The 19,256-nt window shown below is 45.9% G+C and overlaps 1 protein-coding gene across 10 annotated transcripts in view; it reads right to left on the bottom strand.

The window, feature by feature from the left end:
• Positions 1–1,909: 1,909 nt before the first annotated feature.
• Positions 1,910–19,256, bottom strand: part of AKAP13 (A-kinase anchoring protein 13) — a 213,160-nt gene continuing 195,813 nt past the window's right edge. For 6 of the 10 annotated variants that reach the window (XM_017805073.1, XM_017805080.1, XM_017805076.1 and 3 more), the window contains 12 exons: positions 17,958–18,034; positions 16,420–16,601; positions 16,250–16,332; positions 15,702–15,881; positions 14,804–14,968; positions 13,605–13,673; positions 12,622–12,692; positions 12,063–12,107; positions 10,856–10,906; positions 10,051–10,500; positions 7,967–8,279; positions 1,910–7,133 (listed from right to left, as the gene is read on the bottom strand). In XM_017805073.1, the coding sequence (XP_017660562.1) occupies positions 7,084–7,133; positions 7,967–8,279; positions 10,051–10,500; positions 10,856–10,906; positions 12,063–12,107; positions 12,622–12,692; positions 13,605–13,673; positions 14,804–14,968; positions 15,702–15,881; positions 16,250–16,332; positions 16,420–16,601; positions 17,958–18,034 (1,736 nt within the window). In that variant the 3' untranslated portion in view covers positions 1,910–7,083. The remainder of the gene's footprint in view (positions 7,134–7,966; positions 8,280–10,050; positions 10,501–10,855; positions 10,907–12,062; positions 12,108–12,621; positions 12,693–13,604; positions 13,674–14,803; positions 14,969–15,701; positions 15,882–16,249; positions 16,333–16,419; positions 16,602–17,957; positions 18,035–19,256) is intronic. The other 4 variants (XM_017805078.1, XM_017805079.1, XM_017805083.1 and 1 more) reach the window with 2 other exon arrangements.

Below are 19,256 nucleotides of genomic sequence, written 5' to 3'. Positions count from 1 at the left end.
GGACTCAGGTTTTCAGAACAGCACGTGTAACACAGCTGAGGGGAGGGGGGAAATAACACACAGTGCCCTGCTGGCTAATAGGCACAGGAGGTGGGTTGGCAATGCCTGCTAGGGAACAACCCAGCACCCCAAGCAGTGTTCATGTTGATGGCCTGAAGGCTTTGAACAATACACAGAACAACAGAATGCTTTGGGTTGGAAGGGACCTTAAAGATCATCTTGTTCCAACCCCCTGCCATGGGCATGGACACCTTCCACTAGGCCAGGTTGCTCAAAGCACCATCCAACCTGGCCTTGAACACTTCCAGGGAAGTGTCCCACATCAGATTTTCCTCAAGCATCCTCTCTCCTTCCTGATCCCACCTCTGAACAGAAGTGAATAAACAGATGGAAATTCAGCAATTCCTCTGATTAAAAATCAGTACAGAGAATGAAGGGTGCAGGTCTCTTGTTCCTTCTGCCTGGGGAGAGGCAGTTGGAGTCTTGTGCAGGATTAGTGGTACAAGGGTATCTGTGATCACTTCTACAGGTAAAAGAAAATGATGGCGGGGAAACTCCAGCCATCATGGTCCTGTGACTTCTCATCATGTTGCAGAGCAAACCCTACTTTGGCTCTGTACTTCTGGCACCCTCTCCTGCCTGGACTGATGCCTGCAGGCACTGGGAACACCATGTACCTTACCACAAAATCACAAAATGGTTTGGGTTGGAAAGGACTTTAAAGACCATCCAGTTCCAACTCCCCTGCCATGGGCAGGGACACCTTCCAGTAGCCCAGGTTGCTCAGAGCTCCATCCAACCTGGCCTTGAACACTGCCAGGGATGGGGCATCCACGGCTGCTCTGGGAAACCTGTTCCAGCACCTCACCACCCTCACAGTAAAGAATTCTTTCCTAACATCCTGGAACTACCTGGACACTGGCTACAGTGTTTCTGCTGGGTCTCCTCTTGCAGGGGACGTGGAAACACATAAAGCACACACTGCATGGTGGATCCTGTCCTGTGAGGACACGTAGCATCTCTAGTTTTCAGCCAAATGAGCTAAAACCCCAGTGTCTAGGATTTGCCAGAGACACAGAGCTATGTTAGGAGGTTACAGAAACTGTGCCATAAGCCAGCACATGCAGCCCCCAGATTCCCATTTATCTCCTCTCATGGGGCTGAAGTGGTGGAGAGAACAGCTGTGACACTTCCTCTTCTTCTAAAAGGATGAAAAGCCCTGTATGTGACGGGGGGAAACCCAAGGAGCTGAATACCATCGTGGCCATCTGTCCTTTAGCAAAATGCAAATCTTGTAAGAGGAGGAAAATAAGTTAAAGAGTCCGGTGGGTGCAGGCCAGAATGGAGATGATAAAGGCAATGCAAACATTTGATCACAGGTTAAGGTTAAGGCTGTGATCATTCAGATTTGGTGCAACAAAGTCAACAGCAGAAATACCAAAGGTGTGGGAATAAATCAGGCAGAAAATTCAGACTCGAAATCAAATTTATTTAGAGAAAGAATGACTTCACAAGATGTTGATGCTGATAGCTAAAAAGGAAGATAAATAAAAGCTTGTTACAAAACCTAATGGTTTCCGGTAACTTACAGAAAAAATGAATTTTACAGTCAACAACTTCCTCACTTTTTACATAATTACAAATTAACATACAACAAAATTAGGTTTTACCCTCTTCTTTAAAAATCTTATTTCTCAACTTTTTTTTTTTTTTACGGGTTCAACATGAAAATGCAAAGCTTTTTTTTTTTTTTAATAAGAAACAAACCAAAAGCAGAGGTATATCAGGTTATTATAATACACCTCAATGTTCTGGGAATTCCTCCAAGTGCATTCCATATTAGTACAAAATAAACACCGGGCTAAACTTTAACCATAGGCGAACTGAACTGGACATGGATTTTTTATTCTTTTTTTGAGTCAGTGTTTAATATCAATAAAGAAAATAGTAAAAATACTTTAGAGCACGGAAAGGATGGATATCTATAGACAGCTTAAATACATACGAAGCTCATAGCTGTATGCAAAGCAGTGAATGTTATCCTGGTCCCCCTCCCCCCAAGCAATGGAAGCTGAATATATTTGGGCAAAGCATCAGTGTCAGTGCAATGCATGTGGAAGGAAAGGGCACAGAGCCCTGGAAATGCAGGTGGGAAGGGAGCTAGCATTACACTTCCCATCACTGAGGAGCACACGGTGTAGAGATTTAGCCAGTTCAGCTCGCCTATCTTTAAAAATTAGCTGCATCACCAGATGAAGAGTCATGGATTGCTGCCCCTTCTGACAAAAGAAACAGGAGTTATGCGCAGCAGGGGTGATTTTTATTTGTAAGGATGCCCTAAATTATGATAAATTCCCAAACCTGGCCAGCAGGCAGAATAGTTTCCAGAATTCTGGTTAACAAGGAATGTTTTGTGGGATTTTAGCAGATACTCTCCTGTGCCCCCTGCCCAGTCCCCCTCGCTCCATGCCACAGATATCCTAGACAGCTTCCTTGGAATTTGGCACCTGAAGAACCGCTTCTGACCTGGTGGCATTTGGAAGGACTGGAATTGAGTGTTTCAGCAACAGCTGTGAGATCAAGTGACTCAAGGAAGGTGCAAAGATGATTGGACTCGATGCTCTTGCCTTTGAAAGGCAGTACAAATCTGCACAAGTTCATGGCATTACTGTGCTTCCCAGCAGTGGTCACACCTCAGGAGGGAAGAGTCCACCCTCAGCACTGGTGAGAGCTCCTGCCCTGGAGATGGCACCTGGGAGGTCTCCCAGCAGCCTGGACAGTAAATAACTTGGTGCATGGAAAGGGCCTCACTTCACTTATTTGGATGTGTCCCCCCCACATCTCCTTTGCTCTGAGTTTCTCCAAGGAGAAACAAAAGGAGACAGAGGGCAAACCACTGGCAGGACTGCTTCCCTGCCTGCTGTGAGGAAGGTGATGGTGAAGCTGGCATGGGCTTTCCCAAGGGATATACCTGAGCCAACAGAAGCCAGTTCTCTTGTCCTGCCACTCAACCCATCTGCAGTGGGACTGTAGTCAGATTCGTACCCGCTCCGGTCTAAAAATGACACAAGAAGTTTGGCCCTTCCCCCCTCTCAGGGCAAAGCCAAACCAAACCAGGAATATGCCCACCTGCAGCTCAGATTTCGCTGGAGATGCAGAGGGAGGAGCAATGGCAAAACTGATTGTCTCCAGGTAACCAAACCAAAAAGGGACAAGACCAGTTCCATTTAAAGTGCTTTATGGCATCAAACTGATGTCAAGTTACATGTTGAGATGATCACTTCATTTAAAAGAAGCTAAGGCCAACCCCACACAACTCCAACAAGTCTCACACCCTTTGCTACAGCTACCATCTATCACTGGGGTATTCTGACACCCTCAAGCTAATACTGACCACTTCATCTGTACTTCATCTGAGCCCACAATCCCACTTTCTCTGGACACTGAAATCCCTCCTGTTTGGCAGTGGCAAAGACGGGCCAAGAAAAGCCTAAGAAAAGCAAATCTGATTTCTGCCCTCCATGAAACACCAGCACAAACAGGGTCCTCTTTTCCCTCCAACAATGTGGGCTTTGCACAGACATTTCTGAACCTGCTCTGTGTCCCAGGAACCCCATGCAAAATAAGGTGGTTTGGGTGTTCCAAATGGGATCAAGGGACTGGCTCTGGGAACCAGACGCAGCACCAGGCTGGGCTGAAGAAATAACGAGCTTTCAACAACTTCAGGATGGATGCCAGGTGTGGAACTGGAGCAAATGCAATTTTAAGGCCAGGAAGAGGAAAGGCTTTGGTGCTGTAAAGCTGGGACCATACTCCAGCAGACAACCCAAGGCAACCTGCAAGGATCAGAGCAGGAATCTGACTCCGGGAACTTATGCCAAGCCTTTCCAAAGAAAACCTGAGAGGGGAAAAATAAAAGGCTAAAGAGATAAAAAACAAGTCCTTACCTTCCTAAAGGTAAAAGAAGGAAGTAGTGTGGGAGGAAAGGCTTCACTCCAAAAAAGTGAATCATACAGTAACAGACATCCTCCAGAGACAAAGGTCTGTCCACCAGAGTTTAAGACACAAACAGCTTTGATATACATGATTTCTGGTCAGTGTATTTCTGACTCACACCTGTGGCTTCTGTCAAGGAACCACAGGGACCTCCGGAGATCACTCAGCAAACACTATTTTCACTTAGGGCACTGAATGCTCTTTTTGATTTGCACAGGTCAGGAGAGGTGGTGAAGCCAGGCAGAGGCTCAGCCCTGGATCACACAATCTGCCTTTTGATGCCTTTCTCAGAGCCATGGGACATTCCTGTATTGTGAATCCAAGATGTGTTGGGACTGGGGAAAAGACAGTGGGATAAAATGAAAAGCTCATAGTGGCAAAGGCTGTTCCAGACTGAGGGGAACTCTCAGGCATACCAGGGCCCTGATCTCTGTTCACACAACAGTAAATGAGCCACACACTGCTTTGGTTTCCAAAAATTTCAGCTTGGCACATTCATGTTTGTAGATGTATAAATAATAGGGCAGGAGTTATTTTCTAAAATTGGTGGTTTTATTATGAAAAAGGTAACACCACACCACCAGCACATTCCTCCTTCAGCTTCCCTTGGGTTCAGGAGAGGAGCTCCTTCCATCTCCCTGGAGAAGTGACCAGACCCTCAGATCACTGCAAGGCACTCCATGCTTTGCTTTTTTCTTTGCCTCCAAAAGGTATGAGAAAACCTAACCAAAATATTTAAACAAGGCAACTAACTGATAGGAGGAGCCTTGTCTGAAGTCACTGCATCTTTTTCCAAACTTCTTTTGGTCCAAAGGTGCTCTGCCTTAAAGAAAGCTCTCAGTTGAAATTGTGTAACTCTGGGCATGGCATGAGCTGCAAAGCAGCACTGCCCAAACCCTGGTTTTGTAGGAACCAGGGAGATAAGAATATTTGGTTTACCAATCTTTTGGTAAGAAAACAAAAGAAAAACAAAACAAAAAAAAAGGGGGGGTGAGAAAGAAAGAGAAAAAACCCAAACCATCCCCCAAACAAAAGCAAAAAGAAATAAAAAAATAAAACCAAGTAAATTCCTTTTAAAAAAAAGAACTCTTTCAAATAAACAGAAAGATAAATATTTTTGCAAGCCCCGCTTGCAATTAAGAACAAGCACCAAATAATATTAAAAAAAATCAAAATACAAATAATTTCAAACTTTTTTCCTTTCTTCCTCTTTTTTTTTTCTTTTTTTTGAGTCTTAATAGTGTAGAGAGCTTCAAAAGCAAGCAGGTGCTTGAGGGTTCCTGCACTGACCAAGACAGCCCAGCCTAAGCATCCATCTCACCATCAATGCTGCTGATACTCATCAGCACTAATTCTGAAAACTGCTGTGGGTTATCAGCTCGTGAGAAGCCAGAGAGCAAATTGAAATCAAAAGACAGTGCAAAAAGAGAAATGGTTTGTTATTTTACAGAAAAAAAAAGTCAGGAAAGGAAATACACTTGACAGCTTCAAACTCTGAGCAAACCTTTGAGCTATTTTGAAGCTGGTGGCATCTTGTAACCATTTACAAATCCATTTGGGTTTGTTCTCCTGAGAAGGTTTGGAAGAATAATAATTTTGGAGAACAGTGTGGCTCTCTGCATTTCTTTCTCTTCCCCTGCTGAACACATCCCTGTATTCAACAGCTGTACAAACACCTCAGTTGGCACAGAGAGAGCTGCCCCTGGACCTTCCCCTTCTGCTGAAGACAACGCAGGGACACACAGACACTTTCACCCTAGAGCCCACAGTGACCTGCCACGCTGGACCTTTGGACTGTCCCACAGTGGTTTTGTCCATGAGAACATTTTTCTCCCCAGAAATGGTTAATAAGTGCATGGTATTGTACAGCCATAGGGATGGGAGCCATCTCTGGAGTTGGCTCTGCTCATAGCACACAGGCCCCTGACCCATATTGTCTCACTGAAGTGCTCTGAGACTGCTGTTGTCTCATTCTGCCTTAGAAAGGAGCAAGGGAAGCTGACAAAATCCAGGGAAACAGAAGCCCAATGTTAACACAAAAAGCGGGCTAAGAAAAATACAAATAACAGAACAAAGGTCCCTAAAAGCAGATTTTTAGCCATCCCCCCAGGAAGTCATTAGGCTTGTATGGGGATGTCAAATGCAACAGGAGAACTCTTCCAGCAAAAAAGATAATCTTTGCTTCAGGAAGGAACGAGCTGGAGCTCAAAGTGATTGTGTGGAAAAATGTTGTTTAGAGTTGTTCCGACTTGAACACGGTCTGTTCTGGCTCCCTGGGATTGCCTTGCCAGCCTACCAAATTTCTCTTTTCTGCACCATTTTAAATATACACAAAGATGTTCTACTTGGCTCTGGAAACAATTTGACATTTGAATCCTCTGCCCCATGGAAATCTTTCAGAATTACTTTAAATTTTTTTTTTTTTTTTTTTTTTTTTCCTCTGAGTTGTTGTTTTTTAACGCTGTTACTGCTTCCCGATGTACTTCTGAAAGCATGAACACCAAAGGGGCATGCGGGTCACTGGCATTACAATCGGAGCAGTAAGGGCAAGATATTTAATATCTACACGCTCCCTGAAAGTCATCAGGTATCATCTATCCCCATGGGCCGACCTTGGCTGTAAGCACATCCCAGTGGATACATAGATACATATATGTATATATACAGTATATCTATATATGCCAGTGTGTACGCACCATTTGCAGAGTCCTAATCTTTTGCTAAATGCTTGGTTTTGGTTATGTTCCCCAGAAAAGGGGAATTTGAAGGCACAGACCCCTTAAGGCTATGTTCTCTCATCCTTTAGCAGTAAGAAGAGACCGAAAATGTCTATCCCGATTCATTTAACCCAAGGTTTGCACAGAGAGATAGCACTATTTGCTGTGCAGTTCAGCCTCTGTGGTGAGAATTCATGCAAAACCACAGGAGAGAGGCCCTTATCCACCACTTAACAGACTTCATAACACGTTTTATTTAAAACCTCCAGATGCTTGTCCAGCGCAGGCACCAGCCATGTGCTGCGTAACAGGCAGGGAGATGTCCACGGTGCCAATGCCACGAGTGGCCACAGACAGGAGCAGTCTGTGCTCAGCAGAAGATCTCCTCACCCTCTGGAGGTGCTTCTGATGAGTGAGAATCTGCAGCACAAAAAACAACAGGTGGGTATCACTATGGGAACACAGGCACAGAGCAGGCAGAGCGGGACTCCATGTGCACAGAAACCCCGCTGTCTGCCAAATCCACTGGACTCCTTAAGAGATGTTCAGTTCCCTGAGCAACCATGAAATCACATCTCATAATGGGTGAGCTTCCCTGTGCACAAGTTGGAAAGCATCAGTGAGTTAACATGGATAAAACTGGTCAACTGAGGGCATGTGATCAAATTTCATGTGGGTCAGAGGTTTGAGGTGCAGATCTGAGTCCTAAGGGGATGGAAAACTACCAGAGAAAAAAACTGCCTTTTTTTTTTTTTTTTTTCAGATCAAGAGGTAAGATAGACCAGCTTGAGGGGAAGGGAGAGGTCACCAGAAGGGTTGTGGCTATCACTTCCAAACTACCACAGAGCTAAAGAAGACATCAATGCCTCAGGAGCTGCAACAGCCAGGAGCACCCCAGCAGCAGCTCCTGAAAGCACAGACACCAGAGCAGGATATTTTCCTCCTTGATGCAGAGCACGCTGAAAAATAAAACAGAGAATCCAGCCCGTGGAAGCTGGATGGGGATGGGGAAGGGGAGAAGCAATGAGGAGAGTGTGTCCCTCTGACAACCACAGGGACTGTGGAACAGGCAGAAAAGCCCACAGATCATCACTTCAAGCTGGGAACTCCACTTGTCACAGATGATCTTCTCCATCTCTATGCTACCATCCACATTTAAAGCTAGATATTGTGCTTCCACAAGTTCGCTGGCTGAAGGAAAACAGCCAGCTCACCAACCTGAAAACACACCTGTGACCTCCCCTGACACTCACCAGATGGTTGGGAGCGATGTCCTCTGCCCTTTTTCTTCTTTTCCTTCTTCTCCTTTGGTTTGGCTAAACTGAAGAGGCGAGTAGGCATCTGAGTCTGTTCCTCAGCTGCCTTGTTAGTCTGGTTTGTTGTGCTAAGCAAATGGAAAGTGCTTTTCTCTTTGTGTGTCCTTGAAAGACTGTTCCTTTTGGGGGAGACAGACAGTTCTGCATCAAAGTGCCCTTGTTTAGGAAGGGAAGGGCTCTTCTGCTTGGAGGATTCATCGATGCTGGACTGGGAGGAGACTCTTGCGAGTTTCTCATGTAGATTTGAAACCTATAAAGGAAAAGTGTTTTATGAAAGAGGCAACAGAGAACCTGGATAGGAAAGGTGTCCCAGACCACTCATAGATGATGAGTGTTCTTGTGAACATCCAGCCCATTCACCAGTTAAAACATTGTCTCCATCCAGGCAAAGCAAAGAGAGAAAAGCCCTCTCAGTTTAAGATGAAAAAACGATGCATATAAAGAGTAACGCTCCACCATCTTTTGCTCCTACATGCACTATGCTATGTATCAACAAGCCAAGGGCAAATATTCCCTAAGATCTCACAACCGAGACTCACCCTGCATCATTTGCACACACAGATGGTGGCAGGCGGCCAAGGAACAGTGTGCTTCTCTGGGAGGGGAACGCCAGCACACCAGAGCAGCATGTGTCAAAGGAAGCCTTCCCAAGCAAAAGATGAAAGCAAAAACATTTTTCCCAATTTTTTTTTCTCCTAACGGCTGTCTCAGGATGTAATTGAGCTTGCACATTCAAAGGGAAGATCAAAACAACAGCCCAACAAAGCCTCACTGAACCCTCTATTAATAGCTCTGCAATGTCAGTAAGATACCTGCCTCGAAAAGGTGTTTCCTTCTCCTAAATCCCCTAAGCCTGGCAGGCATTTTACTTCTCAGCCCCTCCCACAGCATCCATGCCCCTCACATGTCTATGTGTGCTTGATGCTGGAACAGCTTCACTGGCTGCTCGGAAAACTTCTGGCTTGATCAGGAACTGGGTGGGAGGGAGCAGGCCCTCCTCTGGTGATTAGCTTTTCAGAGCTCACTGCTCCAAAATTAGTCCATTCAGGCACCCAAAATCATTTCCATTTGGCAATCCAACATTTATAAACTAATTTTGCTGCAGCTCTAAGCTAATTACAGTCAGAATCAGTGAGTTACAAACAAACAAATGATCAACAGGCTTAAGGATGAAATTCAGCCCATGTTTTGCCAACGATGCTTGCTCTCCTCCCCCAGACTGCTGCACAGCTATAAAGAAATAAACCCCAGCTTGCTGAAAAATGCACAGAGCAGGATCTGTGTGTGGGCTCTCTTTGTGCTTGTGGGCAGCCAGGCACCAGAAGGCTCTTTCAGCAGAGCCAGGGACCTTTGCTCACTGAGCCACAACTGGACTGCAGGTGCCCAGTCTCTCCAGGACAGGGGCAATGCCCATCTCTTTGCTAGATATTGAGAACGCTTTTGCAGATGGATGTCAGCATGCAAACAGCCCTGTCCTGCAGTTATCAGCCTCACAAGGGGCTTTTGTGACAGCTGGAGGGTGCAGGAACCCACAACGCTCTGGCTGTTTCCAAAGGACATCTCCTTTGCCTGACTGCGCTCCAGAGCTCAGGCCTCACGGGCTGAAGGCCAATGTCAGACAGGATCAGCCTTCTGAGATTGCCTAGGACATCTTCTCTGGGAGCGAGCCACCTCCTCTCTGCTATCCCCCAACGTATGGCACACAGAAGTGGGCAGAACTCAGGCTGTTGTAGCCCCCTGCTGCTAAGGCACCCCAAATACACCACGATGCACCAACACTGGCAGTGCCTCAGCAGCTGAGGTGCAAGAAACACAGAGGTGCAAGAAACACAGAGGTGCAAGAAACACAGCTCTGCACATCACATGCAAGGAAAGAGACAGTTTGAAATACCAGGCCCCCCGTGTCTAGGGCTGGGCTGGCACCAGTCTATCCCTGCAGGCATGTAGCTGGCCCAGGAGATGGCTGCGAGCTCCCTGCAGGGCTCTGCTTCCCCAGGAGCCTGGCCCTTGGCATCATTTACCTGGTTCTGGTCAGGCTCCTGCCGCATTTGAGATAATCGCTCCATATCCTGCTTGAGCTGCACCTTCTCCCTCTCCAGCTGCTTCTGTGCCGTGCGAAGCCTCTCCAGGTCGAGCTGGTAGGCAGCCTTCTTCATCTGCAGCTCCTCTCGTTCCCGCTCCAGCTCCTGCCATCTTCTCTGGACCTGCTCCTCACGCTGGGCCAGTTGGGCCTCCTGCTCTGCCAGTTCCTTCTCCCGGACTTCCCATTCCTTCTCTCTCCTCCGCCTCTCCTCCTGGTGCTGCGTCTGCTGCTTCTTCAGGTTGGCCAACTCCTGGCGCTGCTTCTCCAGGTTGCGCTGCTTCTCCTGCTCCAGCAGCGAGGTCGGCCGGAAGAAGCTTCGGGTCAGAGCCCTCTCACTCAGAGCCAGCTTCTGGTCCTCAATGTAAGTGTCCTGCTGCAGCACGACGCCCTGGGAGAGCAGGCACAGAAATCACTACAGCATCCTGAGGAGAGGCCCATCCCTGAAAACCCCAGGGTGCTGTACTGAACCCCTTCATCTCCCACCAAACTCACAGCGCAGTGCTGCTGCCTTACAGCTGGGCTACCAGAGGATGCTGAAAAGCATCTCCCCCAGAAGCTTCCCAAACTCAGGTGAGCACTGGTTCCCTTAGGCAGCAGCTCATTCCAACATTCCCAGCACGCTGCTGTGGAGTATCCAGCCATGCAGGGATGTGACAGGCAGAGGAGAAGGGCAGACAGGGGTGAAGCATGACTGGCAGCTCGAGCAAGCAGCAAGCAGAAGCAGGATGAAGGGCTAAGCCTACCTGCAAAGCACTGAGCAACTTATGGAGGCTGGTAATGGTTTGGAGGACCTGCTGCGAGAAAATAAAAGCGTTGCTATTAGATCTCCCTGGGTGCTGGGGCAGGTGTACAGCACCCTCCTTCCCTCTGTGACCCACTGTGGTCTGACAAACTGTACAGCCATCCCTCTGCACCTTCCTTTTCCTCACTCTTCTCCTGCAATGACTGCATCGTCCCCCAGTACACCAATACCTCCCTTGGACATCTCCCAGAGGTGCCTGGCATCACCTCCCTCCTTTCCCTAGCTGTCAGTGCAGCAGGTGAAGAAACATCTGCAGAAGTACCTAGTGGCACAGGCTTCATGAGAAGTCCCAGTTTGTCACTGCAAACCATTTCCCACAGCATCAGCTTGATCAAGAACAAGCAGAGTAATTGGGATGAAACCCAACAATTCACTTAAAAATTTCAGGAAAAGAACTTCAAGGGGTGAAAAAAACCCTAGAAATCTTAAAATGAATGTGGACTATTTGTACTGTTCTCCATCAGCTGACCCCTACAAGTCCTACTGCCATTGGACAGAAAAGCTGCACTACAGCAGGCACACAAGAGCAGCAGGTGTGTTCTTGGAGGCTCTCCAAAAATACAGGTAAATGCAAACACCTTGTGAATCAACACAGAGCAACCTACTTTGGACTGATGCCCTATCCCCAAATTTAGCCTAGCTAAAATTTTCTCTGAATCTCTCATATTCTACAATTATTTTAAGAAGAAAAACCACTGCAGTATTTGCAGTAGTGATGTGATAGCCAGTATTAAGAGAGCTGCTTCTTATTGTGCCATTAATGCTAATTGGAAGTTATGAATGTGTATCAAAGGGAGAATAGAAATCTAATTGCCCCAATTCACTGCACCTGCAACATAAAATTAAACTCTCTCTGTCTGCAGATGCACAATAAATACAGCCCTGTGCATCCTGGTGGTAATTAACCCTTGCTGCCTATAATCAGCACATATCATCCTGCTGGCAAGCAGATGACAATCAGTGAATTCCCTGTCTGAACATTCAAGGTTAAACAAATAAATGACACAGTGGGTTCAGCTTAATGTATTTAAAAGTCTAGATGCGCTTCAGCAAATGAAATGTATTTTCTTCTACATTATCACCTATTGAGACAAATTCTCTTCCCACTTAAAGGAAGGAAACAGCTGAGCAACGGAATCAATTCTTACCTCGTTATTCCTTTTCAACATGAACATCAGATTAGCATTTCCACCCTATGATAAAATCACAAATTTAATATGAGGACAATGAGAAATCACAGCAAATGTAATTAGCTGAACTAATGACATACCCATTAAACACCCCCCCACACCTTTCATTATGGGAGAATTCACACGCTGTTTTTTAGGCAAGTTAAAATCATATACAATAAAATATTAATTAGGTAACATTTTGTAGTTATGTGATCTGCAGCAAGAATAGGTGCAAGGTTATAGTTGACCTTATCATTTCAATAATGATGCATAATTAAACACATGCTTTGGCTGTTCTGCAGACAGATGGTAGATAACTTGTGCCACTGAGGAATAAAAGTGATTTGCAATAGTTTTTAAGTCAGGATTTTAGCTACAGCAAAGTGGTTTTAGTTGAATACTTCCAATTTTATTTTATTTTTAACTTACTAGGACATATGTAATTGTCAAGAAATTTAGGCATTTTTCAAGACTAGAATTGTCACTTTCTTGCAACCTGAACTCAGTGCTAGCAGACAGACAAACCAAGCTGTACCTTCTTTAAAATGCTGTCTGATTCTGTTCTTCGAAGGTCCTGAGCGTCATCGCCTTCATCTTTCGCTCCACCTAAAGGAAGAAGCCAGCATTGACACTGGTTATTCAACATCCTAAACCATGGATGAACTTGCTAAAGTCTGAGAAATTTAATACAGGAAACACATGTTTCAGAAAAGGGGACACAGAGCTACTGACACTTTAACTAAATGCATTTGCTCCTTCAATATACGGAACACGTCAGCACTACCAGAAAAAGTGGATGTGAATTTAGATTAAGATTGACTTTGGTTTCAGAGAACGTGCTGATAATTTCGGCACACTGCTATCAATTGGTGCTCTTTCTAGCCCCTGCACTGCCATCTACTACCACAGAATACTTGCTGAGAAGACATGAGGCAGAGTAAGAGCAGATGGAGGATGATAACAGAATCATATCAGGGTATATTATTGCAGGTATAGTTTCAATGCCTCTCTTGTGCAAGTTAATTTACATCTGGGTCAGATACTGCTCTGTGACACCCTGTGTAATTCTATGCCAGCAATTTACCATCAACCTTAGTTATCAGAAACCTGGATCTTCAAAGGAAACCTGGACTTCTCTTTCTAACTTCCCCCTGGAAGACTCATATCAGTGCTCCCAAGCAGGACTGAACTGACCTGTGGGGACAGGAGGGCTGTAACCCTCCCCCTGTGCTGCCCTTCTGCTCAGGGGTGGCAAAGGAGTCACACAGACCTTCCATCCTCTAGCTCTTGCCAAGATTCCTGTACTCCTCTTGCCAGCTGAGATGCAGCCCATGGGGAAAACCCACACCTGCAGTGGTAACCTTCCAACTGCCACTGTTTTAATGATAAACAACTTTACATACACCTGAATCTGCATCAATGTGAAAGGCACCATAGCTAGTGCAAAGGCCCTCTCCCCCCCCCACCCCCAGGCAGGCTTTGCTATTAAAGGCTGACCCTCAAGTCCTCCTAACAGACCTTCTCTCCTGCGCCACGTCCTGGGACCTTCCACCTCTTTGCAGGAGGAAACACCTCCCTTCTGCTTTGCTGGAGGGGAGAACGAAGGGGAGTCAGGTTATAAGCTTTGCCCGAGGTTTCACAGGTTGTGAACAGAAGAACTGGAGGTATTCAGGTTTCATACCAGGTTTCATACCTCCTGGTCTTCAGCTGAACAAACAGGCCCTGCATTCTTTTCCCCAAATCTCCCAAGACCCTACAACTACTGAATTACAATCTAATTCAAAAGAGGGTATTTCTACAGAAAACCTAGAGCTGGGGAATGAACAGCCTGAGGTTGCCCCATTCATCATTGCAACAGAGAGGCACAACCCTAAACAAACCCCTCCGGTGTGAATATATTTGCCATTATGATGACAAGGCCTGTGAAGGGCTTCGCAGTTTTCCAATAGAGCTGGGAAAGCCTCTACATATTTCTCATGTCTGACTGTCTGGAGCTAACACTGCTCCTTTAATGCAGGAGGTCAGACAAGGTCCAACAATCCCAGTGCTGAGACAGACACCAGCACAGCAAAACTGGTTGTATTGGGAGTGTGAGCGAGACCACAGAGAAAGGAATTTGAGGACAGGGAAGTTTCTGATGACTTGGGCAAAGAAAGAGAGCATTGGGAAGCAGCCAACTATGCAGCTGAAATAAATAGTCACACATTTCTTTGGGAGACACTTAATTGCAGGAATAACACATGCAGTTGTAGGTGGAAAACAAATGCATAGAGAGCAGAGACAGGGGAGAAGGTGTTTGATTCAGCAATATCCTCATCCATTTGCAAATGCAACAGCACCAGGCTCCTGCTGGAAGATAAGTGAAGAACAAAGAACAGAGCTGTAGATATTACAATAATAACACGAAGAAACTAATTTATTGAGAAGCCAAACGTTTCCATGTGGCACATAAGTATAAGAGTACGGATGAGTTAGAGAGAACACAGAGAGAAAGGAGTGAAGAGTTCAGATGTTTAATCCTTGTGTAGCCACAAGTCCTCAGCTACCATCATTCTAGCTGTACATAGACTTTTTTCCTAATCTGTGATTTAATCTATCAGCTATTACTGGAGAGGAGCTGTGAAATCCAAATCACCAGCTGAAGTCCTTCTGAAGCAAGAGGATATGATAACATGTATTAGGAACAAATTCTGGTGTGCACACACGTAACTACTCACCCTTGGAAGCGTTCATCTGATGACTGTCAAATCCTCCAAAAGTTTCTGCCCTTCTAGGAAGAGAGACGGGGCCAACTCCTCCTTCCTGTTCCATGGCAGTGCTGCTGACCTGCTGTCCGAGGGCAGTGCCCAGGCTCCTGTTCACCAGGTCTTGCAGCAGTTCGACTGATAAAAAAGCAACAATGTCTTTGTCAAAGGCCACCTCAGGCTTCTGAGCTATTTTCATCACTGCTTGAGCTCAGGTCAGAAATTCACATACTTTGCTGGACCAAGAGCCTGTGTTTCTGCGACAATGGTATGAACAGTACGCATTGCCCCTGCAAAAACTCAGTCTGCCTGACCATTAACTCCAATTCCTGGAGCTCTGCATAGCTTACACCTCCCTCTCTTCCTCCAGGCAACCTGATATGCTCTGACAACAGCATCTTATAATTTTTAGCCTCTTCAAAAATCACACTGGAAAGCTGACTGAGTTTCCATCTACCCTTGCTTTTGTCGATGGACTTGACTGTCCCTTGCAGGCATCACAAGTGCCTGCTGGAACCCAAGCCCCACTCTTACATCTTGCTGAGACTGAAGCACAGCAAAAAAAGCTTGGACGGTCCAAATTTCAGCCAAGGATAAATACTGTGCTGCTCCTGACCCCAAAGCAGGTTCAATGCGTGGTTGTTCTCTGTGCTGATTTTTCTGCCTTCTTTCAACACTCATTTGCTTCCTTTCCTGATCCTCATGACCTGTCCCTGAGACAATATCGTGAGTAGCATTATCTCCTCATCTGTGCTGTTATTCTGACAAAGAGAAGACTTCCCCTGCAAGACTAGTGCTTGAGAACTGACACTTTCACTGAAGCTGAGGGGTCTTTGGTTACTGTAATTTACATGTCACCTGACTGGCTCACCTTCATTTATTGCTGTTTTCATAATGGCCTCTCCTTTTGGAGCCTCTTCTGTGTTGGCTCTGAAGAGCAGCCTGGAGCCTGGCATCTCCTCCTGCACAGAACTGTCTGCCATGTCCCGGAAGATCTTCGTCTTCTCCTCCAGCAAGAGCAGGATCTGCTTATCCTTCTGCTGAAGTTGTTCTGTGGGGGTGAACAGAAAACAAGAGATGAAGACAGAAAATAAAAGCTTCGTCAAGGAAACCTGAGCGATTCCTGAGATACTGGCCCCATCTAGTGGAACCTGTCAGTATGTGCTGGGTTTGGCAGCACATACCCTGACACAGTATGACAATGCCCCGCACAATCCATGCACAGCACTGGCACCCAGCAGGTTCAGAACAAAAATAATGCAGGAAAGGTGAGCCACAAACCAGGATTACAATTATTTGCTGGATGTACGGCTTTCACTCATTTGAAAAATATTGTAGTTCAACCACAAAACCCAAATCAAAAATTCCTGTACATTTTTCCAAAATCAGTCCCCAGTTCTGTCCCAGGTAGGATTTTACCTTTCAGTCCTCTCACTTTTGCATCAGACAATTTCTTTTCGAACTCAGACTCACAAGGGACTCCTTCGTCTTCATCTCTATCCCTGGACAGGAGACAGGGATAGGTTTGATTATCACAGGAACACAACCATGTGCACCACCTGCCTCCCAAGAACAGCTGGGTAGCTTACATGGTGTTCATTGTGTCCTGAATTATCTGTATCCAGCCGTTACGTTCTTCTTTGGAGCTGGCATGGACTTCCACCATTTCGGGATCTTTTCCGCCCATGCTGATCAGGAACAAACCCTTCTCTTCGTGAGCCACTTCTCGTACTATCAACTTCTTCAGAGAGATCACAGTGGATTTCTGGTCCTTCAGATGGAAAGAAATGGGTGAGGAGGGTGAACAGTGCTACTTTCCAAGTGTAAACTAGCATTGAAAAGGTCCCAATAAACCATAGCACTACATCTCTCAGGCTGTAAACATTTTCTGAACCTATTGGCTAATTAAAAAAAATAAATCATTTTAATGGGGTCAAACAACAGGGAAGGGTTTGCTTTCCTCCGACAGTTCTGCAGGAAAAGCAATTTCACCTCATTCCATTTCAACAAAGAATTAATTTAGAATTGACTTTGTGGTTTTGTAAACTCTACCATATTTTGCTCTGATCTCACTTCCTCCTGCCCACGCTCTCCCTGTCATTAATATCACAGCTCCTTACACTTGGTGCAGCTTGCTAGTGCCTGCTTCACACACAGTATCTTCATGATCTCTCTCTAGGATAGAATAACATCTTGTTTTCAAATGCCACGAAACCTCTGCTGTTCTCAGAAGCTCACAGCTGACTCCTGTGTGAGAACTCGTGTGTAAGATGCTGTTCACTGTGTGTTATGGCATCTGTGTAATCAACCTGCTGGGTTACAACGTCCCTTTGCTGCTGTGTCATCTGCACACGAGTCAGCCCCTTTGTGCACTATACCAGCTGCTACAAGTGGGGTGATTTGGTAGAGGTCCACTGGCAGGATTTGTGTGCAAATCAGTTTCTCCTGTGTAGGGCACTGAGCCCGTGCAGAGGGTTGGTGGAACTGCAATAACAAATTAACAGCTTTCAAAATGCTCAAAGAGTGGAAAGGTCACAAGGTTTAGCCTGTCTAGACCATGCCTGGAAGGTACAGCCCAACAGACTCCATTAGGCACTAGGTTTTCTTTAGCAGGTCAGTGTGCCCAGCCCTTTTCAGGGGCCTGCCCTCAAACGCTAGTGTTTTTGCTCTTGTGCATTACAAATATATTTCTCTGACGTTTATTTTCCAGCTGTTCTGTTGAATTCACTGCACTTGCACTTCACCTCACCATCCCCCACAGCAGCCCACAATGTATTAGGACATCTCCTTCTGCTAAGGTTCATTTTTACAATGTTTGCATTATCTCCTTGCCCCCTCCCGCCCCAACCACTGCTTCCATGTGCACAAACTGAAAAGCACAAGTGTATCGAGTGACAGGCAGCTTTTCAAGGCCAATTATCAGCTGTGCCAAGGCACTGCACAATGGGGAGGTGGGGCATGAAGACATGTTTTCCTGTCAGAAAGAATGGAGTCTGCTCAGCAAACAAAAATGTTGCGAGCAAGAAAATTGAGCTGTTTAGCAGACAAATGGCTGGCTTTGCTGCACAACACACATCACGGGTCTCTCACACAGAAAAGGAAGAAGGAGAAGAGGTCGAAGTCTTACCAGTGAGGCAAACACATACTTCTGGTCCTTCTCCTGAAGGAACACGAGCATGTCAGAGAGGAGAACAGCCTGGACTTCTGCAAAAGAAGCAGCATAACAGTAAGTATAACCGCACAACCCACCCCAAAACAGATTTCTTGTAATAACACCAGTGCTGAGGAGCAGCAGGGCTGGTTTTGCAAATACTGGAAGCAGGATCAACCTCCCAGTTAGCAGGAGGAGCAGGGGCAGCTCCTGGAGATGCCAAGTCAGGTTAGCTCTGAACTGACTTTGCATTAAGCAGAACAAATTAGTGCCTGGAAAACCTGCAGGATTTGCTCTCGTCTGTCTGAGCAGGGGTGCTCCCCTCCTGCCACATGCTCACTAGCAGTTAAGACGTGGGCATAACAGCGAAAGCCAGAGACGTTTACTCAATAGAACCTCTGTTTTCTCAAACAATCAATATTTTAGCCCTTGAGCAAAATATCTGTGCAGGAAGTTTTGGGTTTTATGGTTCTCTTGATGAGTGGTTTGCAGAGTGTAAATTATCGTGCAATAACAACATTTGTCAGCTGCAGTTTCTTTCCGAGGAAATACTGACTTCAGGAGCCACCACTAATTCTGCTCTCAGACAAACACAACTCTTGTCGACTCCGAGGGGAGCCGACAGAGGCTGTGTGAGACACAGGACCTGGCTTTTTTTCATGGGAGAAGGAAGCACAACCTCAAGCCAACAGAGGATTTTAAATCAGTCTTTTCCCAGAGTGCACATACAGCTTTCCAAGTCTCCTAATGACATATCATAAAGTTGCACAGCAACTACCAAGTGTAGTGCCCCACCCAGACCCTTCGGTACAAAGAGTTTTTGTGTAATGTACTTGGGAAATCTTGTGACAGAGAGGAAGCAAACCAGAAAGTTAAATCATCCCATGGGTAAATCCTTCCATTCTGTTTTCAGAAGACAGGATCCATTCCAGAGAAAAGAACCACGAAACTTTAAGCAAAGCTGCAAAATTAAATCCAAGCTCTGTGAGGTTTGCAAAAGGTGGCATTTGATTCCCTTTTTCTCTGTTCTGTGCACTTTGCAAGAGGGGAAATGCTAAAACCCTCTAAGAAACGTTCTTCCTCTAATTCTCTGTGCTGCACTTAAAATCCTGCAAAGCAGCCTGACTATAAGAACAAGCTGCTCTCCCTGGGTCTGCATCTTGCCTGCAGGACCTGCTTTCCCTAGGAGTTTGCACTACAGACATGTTTATGCATCTCTATCACTAAGAAATGCAAATGGAGCCAGTGCTTATCACAGGATTTCACAACAGCAGC

Source organism: Lepidothrix coronata, unplaced genomic scaffold, assembly GCF_001604755.1.
Source record: "Lepidothrix coronata isolate B3197 unplaced genomic scaffold, Lepidothrix_coronata-1.0 Scaffold11, whole genome shotgun sequence".
Lineage (NCBI taxonomy): Eukaryota > Metazoa > Chordata > Aves > Passeriformes > Pipridae > Lepidothrix > Lepidothrix coronata.
The sequence above is the reverse complement of the archived record's forward strand: the minus strand, read 5'-3'. Positions and strand labels throughout refer to the sequence as shown.